Genomic DNA, 17,118 nt, shown 5'->3' on the forward strand with positions numbered 1-17,118 from the left:
TAAATTTAGAAACTTTAATCTTTATTAGAACCAAACAAAAAAGCACAGAGAAGAAATACTAATCAAGTATTCACTTGATCGGTTGTGAAGTGAAAAGGCAGGAAAGGTGCCCAGAGGAAATAAGTCAGTTGATAATGGCAGAGGGAAGCTAGTAATGTCACTGGGAACAGCTGGTGGAGCCTGGGGCTACAGAATGAGAAGAAATGGAGATGGAGACAAGGACAACTGGTTATAATGGAGGATTTTACTGTTGTACAATACATGTTATGTGCAAAATGTTTACTCTCTTTAAACATCATAACTTGTCTTTCCCCACTACATTCGAAAGGTGAGAACAAAAAGTACATTTAAAATGGATTCAGATTTTTCTTGAGGGCTATAATCATCATGGAACAAAACCTCTTATCCTGGTTGACTGCTGAATGGGAGAGGGACAAGTGAAAAGGTAACGGAAGGCTGTCCTTGCTAGGATTCATGTCTAGGTCCTGGGTTGGGACCTGAGTGAGATGAAGTAGTAAGGACAGCAGTTCTGCCCATGGCATGGAGGATGAAGAACAAAGCAAGCCCAACTTAGCTTCCATGGTTACATTTGGAGGTTTCTATCCAGGACACCAAATAAAAATGGGGAAGAGAGAGGTAAAAGCATGGCTTACTGAAGTAGTCTCAGGAAGACAAAAGCTACACTGTGGAAGCAGGCTCTAAGTTAGAATCACCTTGGGCAATCTTCCACACACTTGGGAGGACAGGCTCAAGTACACTGTCGCTGTAGCAGGATAAAGGCTTAAACCGTATGCTGTTTCCATTCAGGTGAACAGAAACAAAGGAAACTCAAGTGGGGAAGAAAAAAAGGACTTCTCAGTCTAGAGCTGGGTGTCAGCCAATTGAGTTCTGATTTTATTAATATGCTGGGATATTCTGTATTTATATTAAAACAAGGGGAACTCACCAAATTAATTATAAGTACTAGAAACAGATTAAGAATATATCAGCTAGTTTGTGTTTAGAGGAGGGATGTCAACTGAATATTTCTCCCTCTAAAACTCATTCTTTAAGGATCCTCTGGAGGCCACAGAAACACATGTGGAGGGGTGTGTGTACACACACGTATATTAATTTCTACTTAATTGGTTCTCCTACAGTCATATTAATATGGGGCAATGAAAAAGATTTCAATAAGATGCGGGAGGGATCCTTTGGCAGGCTATAATCTACTCTGAAATGGAATAGTGGTGGGATAAAGGGAGAGATTATTTTTGTGTCTCTAGAGCAAAGAAAATGCAAAATTGAGAAGAATTGAGTAAAAGTAGGACATGCAGAATTGTAACAGAGAAGGTAAGAAGAAACCAGCAGAAGTATCACTCAGCCGAATGTCACAGGGCAGTGGGGAAACACCTGGCATTTAGAGACAATCCTTGTGAACAGGACTCGGCCACATAAGACGCTCTGAGGCTTGAGCTACCTCCCCTCCCTCATTACAAACACTCCATTGGTGATGGCAGCAGTGCAGGTGACAGCCAAAAAGAGGTACAGGACACATGTGCAGATCTTTTATCGTATCCCCTGAACTAGCCTACAGGTATAAAGAAAGAAAGGAAACTTGTTTGTATAAATGAGTTAAAACAGAAGGCAATGTTTTTCATAAAATTACATCCTTGTAAAAATTATCTTAACGAAACACCAAAGATGTCTTGTCTCTACTCTTAGCATTCAGTCAACTATGAGGGTGATACTGCACCCAGGACAGTGTTTGATATCTAGCAGGTACTCATATATTTGGGAGAAGTCTTTAATCTCTTCCACCAAATTCAGATTTATGCCCACCCCGCCCCCAAACCTCCTCATAACTTCTAAAGTGCCAACGTTAGTGAGATAGGAATTATCCTGTTGCTAACTTACTGCAGTTTTGTCTCCAGCAAATTCAGTTTCTGTCGGTCAACATAGCGAGAAAAGAGGGATACTAGGTTTGTGGGGATAGAGATTGGCTTGGCTAGGGTTGCTTGGGGAATCCTCAGAAGTTCTCGGGTTGCCATGAACATCACTTGTATCCTGAAAGGAAAAATCGATAATAACAATGTAAGAAAAAGAATGAAAAGATTACCTAAAAGAATTTAAAAGAAATACAGCGCAGACTAACCACTGGTTGTTTTCTGTTGATTCTGTAGCAGGGTCTGAACTCTGTAGGTCTTCCCCACGGCTCAGGACAACAAGGAGCAGTGACAGGCCAAACTACAACAGGAGAAAGGGAATCAAGTTCAATACTGCATCTCCTCCTCTCCGCCACCACGCAGGGGAAATGCACTAAATCAAATGACTACCGCTGTGCTCTTCAGTGAGACTGGGCAAAGATCAGACAACCATGAGGGGAGACGCTGTGCCTTTCTCCTTGCATGGCAGCAAAACACATAACCAATGGAAACAAAAGTCCCAGTGTCCTACAGTTCTCACTGCCTCCCAACCCCACGCTGTGATAAAAAGATAACTTTTCCTTGCCATGGATAAATAAATTAAAAAGGGAAGTTAAATGAAGACAAACTTTGATACCGAAAATTAAAGTTCATGGACAAAATAAAAAACATTAAAAAGAGCAAGATATTTTGAATTAAGAAAAACAGGTGGTAAAACCTGTGGGAAATGTACAAAGAAGCATAACTGAAATGATCAGGATACAAAGAAAAGATTTTTTTTTTTTAAATATATTTTATTGATTTTTTACAGAGAGGAAGGGAGAGAGATAGAAAGTTAGAAACATCGATGAGAGAGAGACATCGATCAGCTGCCTCCTGCACATCCCCTACTGGGGATGTGCCTGCAACCCAGGTACATGCCCTTCACCAGAATCGAACCTGGGACCTTTCAGTCCGCAGGCCGACGCTCTATCCACTGAGCCAAACCGGTTTCGGCACAAAGAAAAGATTTTCTTTTCTTTTTTTTAAAATATATTTTATTGGTTTATTACAGAGAGGAAGGGAGAGGGATAGAGAGTTAGAAACATCGATGAGAGAGAAACATTGACCAGTGCCTCCTGCACACTCCCTATTGGGGATGTGCCCGCAACCAAGGTACATGCCCTTGACCGGAATTGAACCTGAGACCTTTCAGTCTGCAGGCCAACGCTCTATCCACTGAGCCAAACCGGTCAGGGCAAGAAAAGATTTTCTTAAAAAAGGACACACCTATCTGGAAATATAAAGGTATAGATAGGATGCTAGTAAGAGTCTAAAAAAATTAAAAGAAGTTTATATTCACCATATCTAGGATTATCACGATTTCCACAACGTGCTTTGGAAATTAAAATATATAAAGATCTGTTTTACTTATGGGGTAGTGGTAAAAGCAGGAAACATGCAGTCTAAAGGGGCATAGAATGAAAATGCAATAGGGACCAGAAGTACTGGGTTAATGTCTGAGTCACAGTTATGATGGATCATAAAGAGAAGATGGGGATATTTTGAGATTCCATCCCACCTTTCTGAGTTCCTCTCATAGAGGATAACACTGTCTTTCCCCAAAAGTTCCCTTCATTTATGAAAAACAACACTGGGCTATACAATCTCAGCTGCTCTCACAATTTTCTACTGCCTTTATCAAAATTAGTACCAGGAAACCAAATTACATGGAGGGCACATAACTGATCATGCAAGAACCCCATCTGAAGTCCCTGAGGCACTGCAACTGCTCCCTCTCCAGAGACATGCTTTGACAGTTTTGGGGGGCAAGGAAAGAGCCTACTTTTTCACTTTACTCTAACAGATGGCCCTTAATGAGTGCCTATGAATGAGGCATTACAATGAACTGTTCATAGCTGTTCTCGCATCTCAGTAATAGGAAAATCCTGAAGTGGACATCAACACTGAAGTAGACATCATCACAGACCAGGAACCTATGGCTCAGCAAAATGAAATAATCTATTCAGAGTCGCAAATCTAGACAGTGGCAGGCAAGGAATGAAAACTTGCTCTGTTTAAAAGCTCATGCTCCTTCTTCTGTTTATGCTTCCCCTATGAGTCTCTGGATACTTAATTTGATGTAAATGAAATATGAAATGGGATGTTCTTCTATGTAAAGTCATGTAACAAAGGCTGCTACTTGCCCACTGTAATATACTTTTCTCCTCCTATTTGAGAACTCTAATTTTGTGATGACAATGGTGTGAACTAAAAGATGTTTCCACCCTTTCTGCAGTTAGGTGTGGCATGTGACGGAGACTGTCCATTGAGATTTTAAGTAATTGTTGGTAAAAACTCCTGGAAAAGGCCCGTAAGGAAGACAGACAGCTAATCCACATGTTTCAGCCATCTGTACCCACCTCTCTTCCTGATGCAAAGTGGAGCCTTGAATTCTACAATCATCATGGACCCAGAGGAGTCATGAGTATGGCAGTCACTACTAAGATAGCAGAGAAGGCAAACCGAATGAGCTTGCATCCCTGACCACGCATGGAGCCACTACACCAGATTTACTGACATGAGATACATAAAATCCTATTTTGTTGAAACCACTGTTAATTCTGACTTCTGTTACTAGAAACTTAATGTAAATCCAGATGAAGGAAACATTTTTAACAAGTTGCCATACCCACAGCGGCCATTAGTGTTATCTGTAACTCAAATTTACAAGACTTGTAAAGTTCAGGGACGAAAAAGGCAAGACCACCTTGTTCTGGAGAACAGCAGTGAGGTGAGGATTAGAAGGTGCTGGTGCAGCTGCACTCTGAGGTAGGTTCATTAGCTGTTGCAGAAGGCTGGTGACAGTCACTGACGGAAGATGATAGAGGAGGAGGGAAAAGGGATTCAATAAGCACGGCAGCACCTACAGAGAAAAAATAAAACATTAGATCCTGGCAACTGTTACTTCAGTCACCCTCAGTGGGTGAGCCTGGATAGATGGGTGCTTGCTCAGCTGCATACTCAACTGCCTGAGGCGAGATTTAACAAATATGGGCTGACAAGTCTAGCAGATACTACTAGAATCCTAACAAAGTATTCTAAGGTATCTACTGAGAACTTTTTCAATTCAATTTGCATATGAAATATCATGACTTGTGTGAACCCAGGGAATAAAATCACTTCTCAAACACAAAAGATTCATGATAAAACATCAGTATTTTAATTTATCTCACAAATATTTAAATTCCTACAATGTACCAGGAACATAGGCTAAGAACAAAAGTTAAAAGGACAGACAGACCCTCAGGGATCAAAAACACAGAGATGAATATTTAGGCGATTTCAATATATTGTGTCTAAGAGGGAGTACTACAGAATTACTGAGAAGTATTTTCAGACTTAATTCTATTTTGGTTTATCTTTATAAAAGCTCAAAGAGGAAACAGAGAAATTATATAGTAATTTTATAGATTATTAGAAAAGCTAATTGACTAAGCTCAGTGTTCAGAGTTACAGAGCTAGTAGCCTGAAACAGAACCCAAGGATGTTGAATTCTACCTTGCTAGCCATTCATTCCTTCTGGTCATTAGCCTGAACTGAAAAGTTAAAATACAGAGCTACCAACATAACTAGGTTACAACACATGAAAGGAAATCAAAAGTGCTTCCAGCACTCAATGCCCCTGGTATAAAAAAATGATGGCTGGTTTTACTTTATATAATAGCCAAGGATGGAGAGTAGGCTACTTTTTTGTGATCCACTACTCTAAATAAACAAAGCTTTAAAAATCAAAGCATTTAAAAATATACACAAAAGTATAAAGAGCAGTATAATGAAGTCCTTGTACCTACCCATCATGCAACTTCAATAATTAAACCAACATTTTGCCGAATTTTATTCAATCTGTTCCTCCTTTAAAATTTCATCTATAAATACTTCAGTTTGTGTCTCTAACAAAACCTCTCATGATATTATTGCACCTAGCAAAATTTAATTCCTCAATATCATCTAATATCTACTCCAAATTAAAATTTCTCCAATTATTTCAAAAATGTCTTTTAGCAGCTGAATTATTCTAATCATAGTTCAAATAAGATCCACTCATTGACAGCACTTGGTTGGTTGGTAAGGCTTTGAAAATCTGTTAACAACAGGTCCTCTGTCACTGCCCATCTCCTCTTCCCATATCATTTATTTGTTGAAGAAACTGGGTCATTTGTTCCATATTTTGGATCTGGTTATTTGCACCTGGGTGGTATCATTTAACAGAATCTTCTATATTCCCCATATAAACTAACGGAATTAAAGGTCTGATTAGATTCAGGTTCAAAGGGGGTGGTGGGGAGGTTTGATGGAGGGCTGGTAGAACTATGTGCTTTCTACTGCATCATGTCAAGATGCACACAGCATCTGGTAGTTCCCTCTTAGTGCTGTGAACAGTGACCAGTGGGTTCAGGTGTTAGCTCGCTCCAACCCATGTAAAGTCCTCCATCCACCATTTACCTAATGCTTTTAGTATCAGTAATGACTGCAGTCCAGATTGACTGCATTTCCATTTGGGGGTGTAAAATGATTTCCTAATGTTATCATATTTTTGCATTTAGTAGCTGGAATCCTATATAATAAAACCCTAATGTGCAAATTGACCAAACGGTTGAACGACCGGTTGCTATGACGCAAACTGACCACCAGGGGGCAGATGCCCAACGCAGGAGCTGCCCTCCACGCAGCTCCTGCATTCTGTGTTGAGTGTCTGCCCCCTGAGAGGGAGGTGACTGGCGGCAGTGATTGGGGGGTGGGGCTGGCCGGTGGGTGGCACCAAGCCTCTGGCCAATGCCCCCGATCGCCCTGCCTGCCGATCGCCCCACAGATGGCCCTGATCACTGGCCAGGCGTAGGGATCCTACCCTATGTATTGGGAACAGTCTCTTAAATTTAAAAATTAAAACCTGGCAAGGCTACTCTAACACTGGAAAAACACGATGATGCAGTGATGAAATGCATGGACTCTGGCTTGCACATTTTGTAGTCAGCCCTGATTCTGAAACAACTGTGTGACAAAGTCAATTACTTCTCTCTGCTTCAGTTTTTCCACCCACAAGATAGGGAAAATGGTACTACTAACTCAGAAAGATCATGTTATATACTACTTTTTATAATCAGGGCAAAAAGATGTAGCTGCCCATATAATAGCAAGATGCCTTTGACCTGTATGAAAAGTATGGTCACTGGTGCATGCAGCGTCCAGGATTGTGAGAGGGATGTCCGACTGCCGGTTTAGGCCCGACATCCCAAGGGGTTCCAGATTGCAAGAGGATACAGGTGAGGTTGAGGGACATCCCCCTTCCCGTGCACAAATTTCATGCACCGGGCCTCTAGTTCTTCTATAAAGAACTTTCTATTATAATATGGTGACTCTCTGGTTATAATGGAAAGGCAGAATGAAAGCTTCTTTTCCTTTACTTATCAGTTTTCAGAATATTAAGTTGATGGCCTAGCAATCTCTGAGGATGATTGATATATTTCTTGGTATCATTATAAGCTTATTAAATATGTCTACCTCAACCCACTTCTGTAATTTTTCTTTAAGATAAAAATAATCCCACTTTTACCAATGGGAGCCCCTTCAAGTTGGTTTCTGCTTTCCCAACTTGTTTCTATTTATGGGTTCCTCTGAGATTATGATGAATGAATGCCTGTCTCCTTGCCTATAATTTATATGCTGTAAAGTTGCAGTTACTTTTATTCTTGTCTTCTATTTTCTAGGATAAACCTCAAATCCTTAACTTCCAACCCGTTTTTCATTCTTGAATTCTTTAAAAAATGTACTTGTCTTGTCTCAATTCACTTTTTCCAATGATGAGACATAAACTTCACATTCATTTCTTCTGCAGATGCTAAAATTTCAAGAAGGTATTTTTTCAACTCATTTCAAAAGGAGTAATTTTCAACTCTTTCATGTTACACCATTGATAAAGTATCTTGAAATCATGTTTCCTGGGACTATTACCAGATGGTTGTTACTTAACTGTAGTCTATTCTAACAGGTTCGCTATCATTAATTCTATTTTTCTGAAGCTCACAGTTAATAATATTAGCCCTTTGTGCTACCCTATTAATTTCTTGTTTTGAACTTCTAAGACTGTTCTAAATTCTGCTAATCTTTCAAGTGTTATGACAGGAATAAGCAGAAAATAATTCTCACGAAGAGTTAACTTGTAAACTTGATAATTATGTTTCAATATCCAACCTAGTTTAGATTGTGATAAAAGTTACTTAAAAGTACTGGCCTGATTCTTGTGGGCAGGATGCCATTCAACTCAGTCTACAGGTAAATGTTGAGCTGGTGACAACATCCCAATGAGTGCTACTTTATATCTAGCAAAGTACCCAAGATCGTAAGTTTGCAAACTTTAGTAGCATCATATTCAGCTGGGACCTTGTTATAGATACAGAGTCCCTGATCTTTCCTCTGTAAATTCTGATTCAGCATATTTGGGATAGGGCTAAATTATTTGCTTCCCAAGTAATTCAGATACAGATCACAGCTTTATAACTATGTTAAATAAGAAGGAATTGCTGTTTTATGTTTAGAAACATGGTACGTGGGATGAAACACGGAATTAAAAAATAGGTCTGGAGTAAAGTTTTGTTTTAAATAATCAAGTCACACTGCCAAAGGTTAGAGAAGCAACACAAAAAGAATGGGGAGGAAAATAAATTTGGATTCTAGAAATCATACTATGAAAACCCAAAGAAAGACATCCCTCCTTTCCACATGAGGATCACCTCATCTTGTGCATCCTTCTTGATAAGGAATGGGAGGTTCCTGGCTGTTGTCATGAGAATGTCAGCTGCTTGCTCTGTGGAGAGGAAAGGGAGAATGCGGGCAACCATTCTCTTCCCTTTTCGGATACACATGATCTGTACAAAGAGGTCATCACTTGGCCTGCAGGGGAAGAAAAATGCTAACTTAGGTCAGCAAGAACAATATAAAAACCTTTTTCCCTCTTACATGTTACTAAATTAATATACTGCATTCATTTTCACTATACAATTATCTGTACTACAAAATAGTGAGAATTACTTCTCCAACTCTCAATCAAATAATAAAAAGTAATTTTTCAAGTTTCCCAAATGTAGACTATTATTTCAAAAACTGTATGTTAAAAAAATTTGGTCAAACTATATGCATTAATTTCCTGTATTAACTTTTAACTAACTATAAAATAACATAGTTAATCAGCAAAATCTGAAAATTATATAAGCAAAAAGGAAATTAAAATTCCATAATCTGAGAGGTAGTTTTAACATTTTGAAGAAATTTTTCGCTGGGTATAACACTTTTATCTTTCACAAAAAAATGGGTCCAGCCCTGGCCGGTTTGGCTCAGCGGATAGAGCATTGGCCTGCAGACTCAAGGGTCCCAAGTTCGATTCTGGTCAAGGGCACATGCCCGGGTTGTGGGTTCTGTCCCCAGTAGGGGGCGTGCAGGAGGCAGCCGATCAATGATTCCCTCTCATCATTGATGTTTCTCTTTCTCTCTTCCTCCCCTTCCTCTCTGAAATCAGTAAAAATATATTAAGAAAAAAAAAAAATGTGTCCAGGCCTAGCTGGTTTGGCTCAGTGGATAGAGAGTTGGTCTGGAGACTGAAAGGTCCCAGTCAAAGGCACGTACCTCGGTTGCAGGTCCTGGTCCAGGCACGTATGGGAGGCAACCAATTGATGTGACTCTCACATTGATGCTTCTCTCTCCACTCCCTTCCACTCTCTCTAAAAATCAATGGAAAAATATCCTCAGATGAGGATTAACAAAAAAAATAATTAAAACTAAAATTGGGTTCATAGAATTCATATGGCTTTGTTGCTTCACTTTTCCCAACAACTTTTTGTGAACACTTTTCCACATCAATAAATATACTTCAACTACATACGTTTTAATGGCTGCATAACATTCCAATCCATGGATAAACCTACATTTATCCAACCAGTTCCCTGTCAGCCCAAACTCCAGAAAAGAAGGTGCTTATTCTTATGTTCTGTTTGGTGTATGTTCTGGCTTAGACAGTCCTCTTGCATTCATCAAACAAATATTTGGGATTTATAGAACATTTACCATTAGCAAGATTCTGTTCCAGATACTGGGTGGGAGAGAGATAATAGAGATACAGAAAAAAAAAAGATATATTAAGGAGCTTAGTCTTCACTGAAAGACTGACACGTTTCCATAGTGTATGAGTACTCTATGAAAATCCCAAGGAAGTTTAAATGTTTATACTTTTCAACTTAGTAGGAAAGAAAATCCATAAAGATTACAAGGTTGAGCATGCTAGTAAGCATTAACCAAGTACAATCCATAAGCTCAAAAATAGAAACTAAATAATATTCCCCACTTTCTCTCCAGCACCCAGCAGTCCCTAATAGATATTAATAAGTATTTGTTGAATAAATGAATTCAGGATAAAGAGATTTTTTTTTTCCTGGCTGGGAAGGATTACGAAATGCTTTATATGAAGTGGCATCTCAATTAGGCCAAAAGAACAGACTTGGAGCTTACTGAGATGGTAAAGGAGAAAAGGTAGAAATGTATAAAGTTCAGTTTAGCAGAGTAGGAAGTCCAGCTAGTCTCATGTCTTCCTCAAAGTGCACAATTCTTACCTCTCTTGTCCAGGTAATTTTCCCCTTAAGTTGTCATACATGCTGCAAATTTTGTGCTTTCTTTCATCCATCAGGGCAGGTCGCTCTTCTTCTAGACTTAGGAGGTAACGCCTTTCATAATCTTCCACATCCAGGAGCAAACTGTAGGTCTTAAGTCAGGGTCAGAGTATTAGATAAATCACCTCAGAGTTTAGGACTACCAATTAAAGATCTAGGAATAAAAGCTCACTGTAATAAAATTGAGAGAACAAAAGTGCTCTTTTAAATCCAGAAAAACACAGTGAAATAACTTTTAAAATTTCTTCAAACACCATTCTTCATGTTTCCTTGACCTCTAATCCAGAAGGTAATGATAGTGAAATGATTACACATTCTAAAATTTCCAACAGCTCTGTAACATAAACAACCTGTATCACTGCTTCAAGTTAAGCCTTACATTGATTTAAAAAAAAGAAAAAAAGGATTAATCATTTTTATACTGGGTGCTGGACACTGTTCTAAGCACTTGGCATGTAAGTACCCATTCACCGAATACTCACTACAGCCCAATCAGAAAGAGACTATCATCATCTCCATTTTTATAGATGAAGAAACTGAGGACAGCACAGAAAGGTTAAATAACTGGCCTCAAGTCACAGACTTAATTAAAAGTGAAAAAGGCATGATGTGCAGCCTGGTTCCAGAGTCTGTGCTCTTAACCACTATGCTCTATGGCCTTGCAACGTAGTATTTACACTTCACAAAACAACTGCTGGTGTGTTACCTTGTTTTTCTTAGCACCCAACACCCAGGGAGTGCCAATATATGTAAACTGATTCAATTGATTCAACTATTTCATATATGGAACAATGTCATTTTTATTCCAATTGTCCTAGAAAGGTGACCTGCCCTAGTACTCAGCTGTGACCTGAACAAGTTTGGACAAAACCCCAGTATTTGTGATCATGAGAGCCTTCCTTGAGGCCACAGGTAAGAACACCTTTCTGGTGTGCTTGGCACATAATAGGTACTTAACAAGAATATATCCATTAATTAAAATTACAGAGCACTGATTGCTTTTCTACTTATAGTACATACATTTGACAGTTCCTTATTTGAAACCATAGCAACAAATTCTAAAACTTACTTTCTCAATTATGACAAGGGTTTTTCGTCTCTTGTCCCGAACTTGTTTTTCTTTTGTTTCCTAAAAAAAGACAAGACTATTTAATGTGGACTGTTTACCGCTATTAAAAATAAGTTTCTTAGTCTGCATATGTAAGTTCCATTTGTGAAAATACTTTGAGAAGACAATCTTGACTCCTTGAAAGTTAATATTCTAAAAACAATGATGTGGACAAAGTTTATAAAGTTGATTGAATCAATCCACACACAAACCATTAAACTGAACTCATAGATAGGCAAAAGGTAATTGTAGAATGCAGTAGAAGATGAAGATATTATAGAAAAATCTTAAAACACATAGAAAATGATAATTTAAATACTGGAGAAAAATAGCTGATGCTATTTGCAGCCAGTTACCCAGTGAAAAGATTCCTGCCACCCCGGGTCCTGCCTGGCTGCCTTAGAGATGAAGGTGTTAGAATCTCAGCACATTTGAAGAAAACCAGAATGCCATGATAGGTCAGATCAGAAGCTTCAGGTTAGACTATAAAGAACTCCATTATGCTTGATTCCATTCCACAATGACCCCAAGAGAAGTAGTGATAACCCAGAATTTCTTAAACACACAATTCTGCTGACACTTACATCATCCTCACTCCGAGATGTCACAACAGCATCAATCATTTTCCGGGGATTATTCACACTAGAGACGGTAAGCTTTCCCAAAGAGCCCTCAAACTGCACTGCAAGGACAAAACATTTCCAACAAAAACTCAGCTGTGCAGACAGACAGCTTTCTGAGATCTTTATATTCTCTGTTCTTTACTCATAGTTTAATAATTTACTATAAAAATCCAAGTATTATCTAAAGCAAGCTCTTATCAAAATTTTCCCTTTTCCATTTTTTTGTTGCAATAATAATCAAATTGAGATCTGAAATGTTCCTCCCTTATCTATTTTAGCACTATTAGGAATTTAAAAAGGCATTACAAAGTTATGGAATCTCAAGTAGAAAAGGACCTAAAAGGTCCATACCAAACCATTTATTCCACACTTGAACAAAGGTTGATCTCGGTATTTACTAAGGACAATAGTACCTTAATTAATCAGTTTTAAACATCTCTATCCAGTCACCTATGCAGTTACTTATATTTTATCATATCAGTAGCCTGCCAAATTTCTCTTATTACATTAAGGGGATAAGAGCTTACCTGGCTTATAGGCGTGCTCCAGTTTGGCCACCTGAGGGGTAATGAGCTTGGTGCGCTCCTTTTTAGGACCATCACCTTGTAATTCTTCAGCAGCTGACAGTTTCTCCAGTTTTTCAAAGTAATTCTGCCCCGTGACAAGAATTTCAGTTGCAACACAAGCACACAATATGGCAGCTCTTTACCATTAAATAATTATACTGGTGACTGCAACAACTTGCCTTCTGTAAATGTATTGGTCTCTAATTTTTGTTAAACTGCTATAAATTTCCTTTATAAAATCCCAGCCTTAAAAAAAGGTAATCATTAATGGAAATATCTTTAAAGTTAGACTGCCAATATTCTTATTTTTTTTCTTAAAGATTTTTAAATTGACTTTTTAGAGGGAGGGAGAGAGAGAAACATCAATGTAAGAGCAAGACATCAATTGACTGCCTCCTGCCCACCCCCTACCAGAGATTGAGCCTGCAACCTGGGCTGATGGCGAATCGAACCTGCAACCTGCATGGGATGACACCTAACCAATTGAGCCACACCAGCCAAGAAAGACTGCCAATATTCTTAATTGAAAGAACCAGATTACTGATGCCAAAGAGATTTGAAAATATTGGTCTGAGAGCCTCTATGTGTAAAAAATAGATGGCATATATGAAAACCTTTTAGTGAACAGTGAGAGGCGCTCTAGCTTGAAAAGAGAACAGAATTTAGTCATTCTTATCCACTTGAAGACTACTTCAAAAGAAAATTCTATCAATGTCCAATTCTACCAATATTTAAATGAGTGTTTCACCAGAGGAGGGAACTAAACTATGACCCTCAAAACTAGCACAGAGTATTCACCTGATAATAAAAATCATCCAGGTAGGGATCAGTGCTTTGCAGTTGCATCATCTGGATTTTGGCGACCCAGTCCTTTTCTCGCTGCAACATGAGATTGGCATACGGATCCTTCCGGAGATTATCTTGGTGACTGCTCCGGTGACTTCCTCTATCTCCTGCACCATTGAGATTCCGATGCTGACTGAAAAACGAACATATACCACATTCACTTCAAGCGGCATTTATTATGCCTAATAATAATACAGGAATAAACAAGGCCAATTAAAAAAAGATTCCCCTTTGCTTTTGCTGAGAAGTGAAAGAGAGCTGAATCTTTACAAAATTTGAGAGGCAAGAGCTACGCAATACACAGTTAAGGAAATAAAACTAAGATCTGACTTCCTTACCAGATGTTAAGTACTTTCATCTACAGACTTTTGTATAAGCCCTACAATAACCCTATGAGGTAGTAGGTTTACTTTTCCACTTAAGACAATAAACTACGGCCGAAAAAGATCAGGTAATTTGTCCAAAGCCACTCAACTGGTCAGAGTAAGAGATCTGAACACAGGCCAATTTGATTATAAGTCTATATACTTATTTTAAACCTGTTGAAAATCATGAAATAATTCAAATGTAGAGAAATATCCAGAAAATGCTATAATAAACATTCATTTATCTTCCACCTAGACATAATAAAAAAAATCTATTTTTTGCCAAATTAGCCTCAGATTTTTTTTTTTTTTTTACAGAGAGGAAGGGAGAGAGATAGAGAGTTAGAAACATCGATGAGAGAGAAACATCGATCAGCTGCCTCCTGCACATCCCCCACTGGGGAAGTGCCCGCAACCCAGGTACATGCCCCTGACCGGAATCGAACCTGGGACCTTTCAGTCCGCAGGCCGACGCTCTATCCACTGAGCCAAACCGGTTTCGGCACAGCCTCAGATTTTTAAAAAGTAATATTAAGCATTACATTTAAGGCTGAAGGCCCTCTTGTACTTCTCTGGATAGATCCCAGCCCAGTTTCTAGAGGAACGACTTTGGTATGTACCCTCCATGAATTGTTTCTTTACTCTTTTCCCCTTTTTTAAATTTATTTTTTATTGTTGAAAGTATTACAGATGTTCCTCATTTCCCTTCCTTCTTTGCCGCCCTCCACACAGCCTCTTCCCCACTCCCCAGACCTTCACTGCACTATTTTCTATGTCCATGGGCTATACATATATGCACATTAGTTCTTTGGTTACTTGTGTGTACATCTTTAAATTTTATACATTAGTATTCAGTGTGCCTTTCAATTTTATATAAATGCTTCTCACTCAACACTGCTTTTCATACTTATCCATGTTGATAATATACCCAGGTATTTATTAAAAATAGATCTACTAAGATGTGGTGTGTATTCACATTTTCAACCTTATTATTTACTGCCAAATTCTCTCCTAAGAGGCTGTACACTCCAATCTTGCCGATAATAACAGGCAGTGATACTTCAAGTTTTGTCCAGGTGGAGATGTAAAATGGTTATCTAATTTTAATCTGCAGTTTTCTAATTACAAGTGAGCTTTTTGAGATTTCATTTTTATGAGCCATATAACATGGGAACTGCATGTTAGTGTGGTCTTTTGTTATCATGAGATCTACCCTCTTATCAAATTCTAAAGTGTACAGTCCCATAGAGTTAACAATAGGCACTAGAATTTAATATTTTAATACAGTATTTTTAAAATTAATATTTTAAGAGCCCATACAGTTTTTTCTTGCAAAAAATATTCTACAATTCCTTTGAATGTGAGAATGGATTACACATAGAAAACATTATAACTGAAGGTTGAAGAAACCTAAGTTTTGTTTAATTTTTTATTTTATGATTATAACATAAGCTCCACTAAGGCAGGGTTTTATATGCCTTGTTCTTTCAATCCCGACAGTGCCTGACATATAGCTGGGGTCACATATATCAATATGTATTTGCATTTGTTGGATGAGGATTAAAGAATTATAGCCAAGATTAAAGAGTGACTGTTGGCATTACATCAAACCCAAATATAAAGCTAACTACTATAATTCAAGATTATCTCAGAGCTGAGATGGTAGACAAAAGGTAGGTAAGAATATGGTAAGAACTTGGTAAGAGTATAAAATGTTGGCTTATAAGAAAAAAATATCAGATCTAAACTGTATTTCTGATCAACAGAATTATAGTAACTTGGAAATTAGCTGACATAATGTTATCATTTGAAGCTAGTGTATCACAAACATAAAATGACAGCTTATATGTTGACTTTACCAGTAAAATAAATTCAATACTATTTAAATTTACTTAAAAAGTAAACTTAATCAGTAGCTCCTTGACTAGCCAGCATTGGCTCAGTGGTTGAGCATTGACCTATGAACCAGGAGGTCACGGTTCAATGCCCAGTCAGGGAACATGCCTGGGTTGCAGCTTGAGCCTCACTAGGGGGCGTGCAGGAGACAGCTGATGAATGATTCTCTCTCATCCTTGATGTTTCTATCCCTCTCTCCCTCAAGAAAAATATATTTGGGGGGGGGGGGGGGAGGGGGGAAATGGACACATATGACATACCCTTTGTAATAAAAAATTTAAAAATATATATATATTTAAAAAAATAAACTAGTAGCACCATGTACACTGTCAAAATGAACAGCTGAATTAAAAAATTGCAAAGGAGGAGGGTGAGCACTTACTTTCTATTCTGTTGCTGCCTCTGATGCAAAAGTCGACGGTGCTGTGGATGAAGATGAGTGGTGTCTGCTCTAAACATTGGGGCCTGAGATCTAAGAAAAAACAGAAAAGGTTTTTTATTATTGATGTCCTTATGATTTGAAGTTTTCAAGAATGTTGTTAGTACAAGATTACTTCATACAGGTTCATCCAAGGGAATGTTAAAGTCTATTCTAAGGAGACTTTTTAGAAGAAAAAGATAGCCATATGTTCTTATGTCTTCTACAATGGCCAATTCTCAACTCCTGAGCAGGTGATCATAAATTTGAGTGAATTAACAGTAAAGCAGTATAATCCTTTTTCTCTTTGCTTCTGTCAAACAGAAGTCTCTAAATCAGCAGTCGCCAACTGGTGGTCCACGGACCACTGATAGTCCATGAGGTCCAAAAGGTTGGTGACTGCTGCTTTAGATTTAATGTACTTAGTTACAACCACTTGGGAATGACACTGAAAATACAAGGTGGAGCAAAAGTAGCTTTACAGTTGTTCATATGGAAAGTAAAACAATAACTAATAAATAGTACTACAAGAATAAACTCTGTTTCACATACTCACAACTGTAAACCTGCCTTTGCTCCACCTTGTAATATGTATATATGGCAACTTCTTGGTTCTGTTTCTCTAAAGAACCCTTAGTGATATATACAGGGTGGGGCAAAAGTAGGTTTACAGTTGTTCATATGGATTATAATTGC

The 17,118-nt window shown here is 38.2% G+C and overlaps 1 protein-coding gene across 1 annotated transcript in view; it reads right to left on the minus strand.

Moving 5' to 3' along the window:
• PATL1 (protein associated with topoisomerase II homolog 1 (yeast)) overlaps positions 1 to 17,118 on the minus strand; it is a 34,474-nt gene continuing 17,356 nt past the window's right edge. The window contains exons 9-19 of the mRNA XM_006762514.2: positions 16,387 to 16,476; positions 13,696 to 13,876; positions 12,859 to 12,982; positions 12,293 to 12,390; positions 11,670 to 11,729; positions 10,544 to 10,692; positions 8,675 to 8,834; positions 4,654 to 4,809; positions 2,135 to 2,226; positions 1,897 to 2,046; positions 1 to 1,570 (exon numbers count right to left, since the gene is read on the minus strand). Coding sequence (XP_006762577.1) covers positions 1,549 to 1,570; positions 1,897 to 2,046; positions 2,135 to 2,226; positions 4,654 to 4,809; positions 8,675 to 8,834; positions 10,544 to 10,692; positions 11,670 to 11,729; positions 12,293 to 12,390; positions 12,859 to 12,982; positions 13,696 to 13,876; positions 16,387 to 16,476 — 1,282 coding nt within the window. The 3' untranslated portion in view covers positions 1 to 1,548. The remainder of the gene's footprint in view (positions 1,571 to 1,896; positions 2,047 to 2,134; positions 2,227 to 4,653; positions 4,810 to 8,674; positions 8,835 to 10,543; positions 10,693 to 11,669; positions 11,730 to 12,292; positions 12,391 to 12,858; positions 12,983 to 13,695; positions 13,877 to 16,386; positions 16,477 to 17,118) is intronic.

The sequence above is a fragment of the Myotis davidii genome, unplaced genomic scaffold (assembly GCF_000327345.1).
Source record: "Myotis davidii unplaced genomic scaffold, ASM32734v1 scaffold818, whole genome shotgun sequence".
Lineage (NCBI taxonomy): Eukaryota > Metazoa > Chordata > Mammalia > Chiroptera > Vespertilionidae > Myotis > Myotis davidii.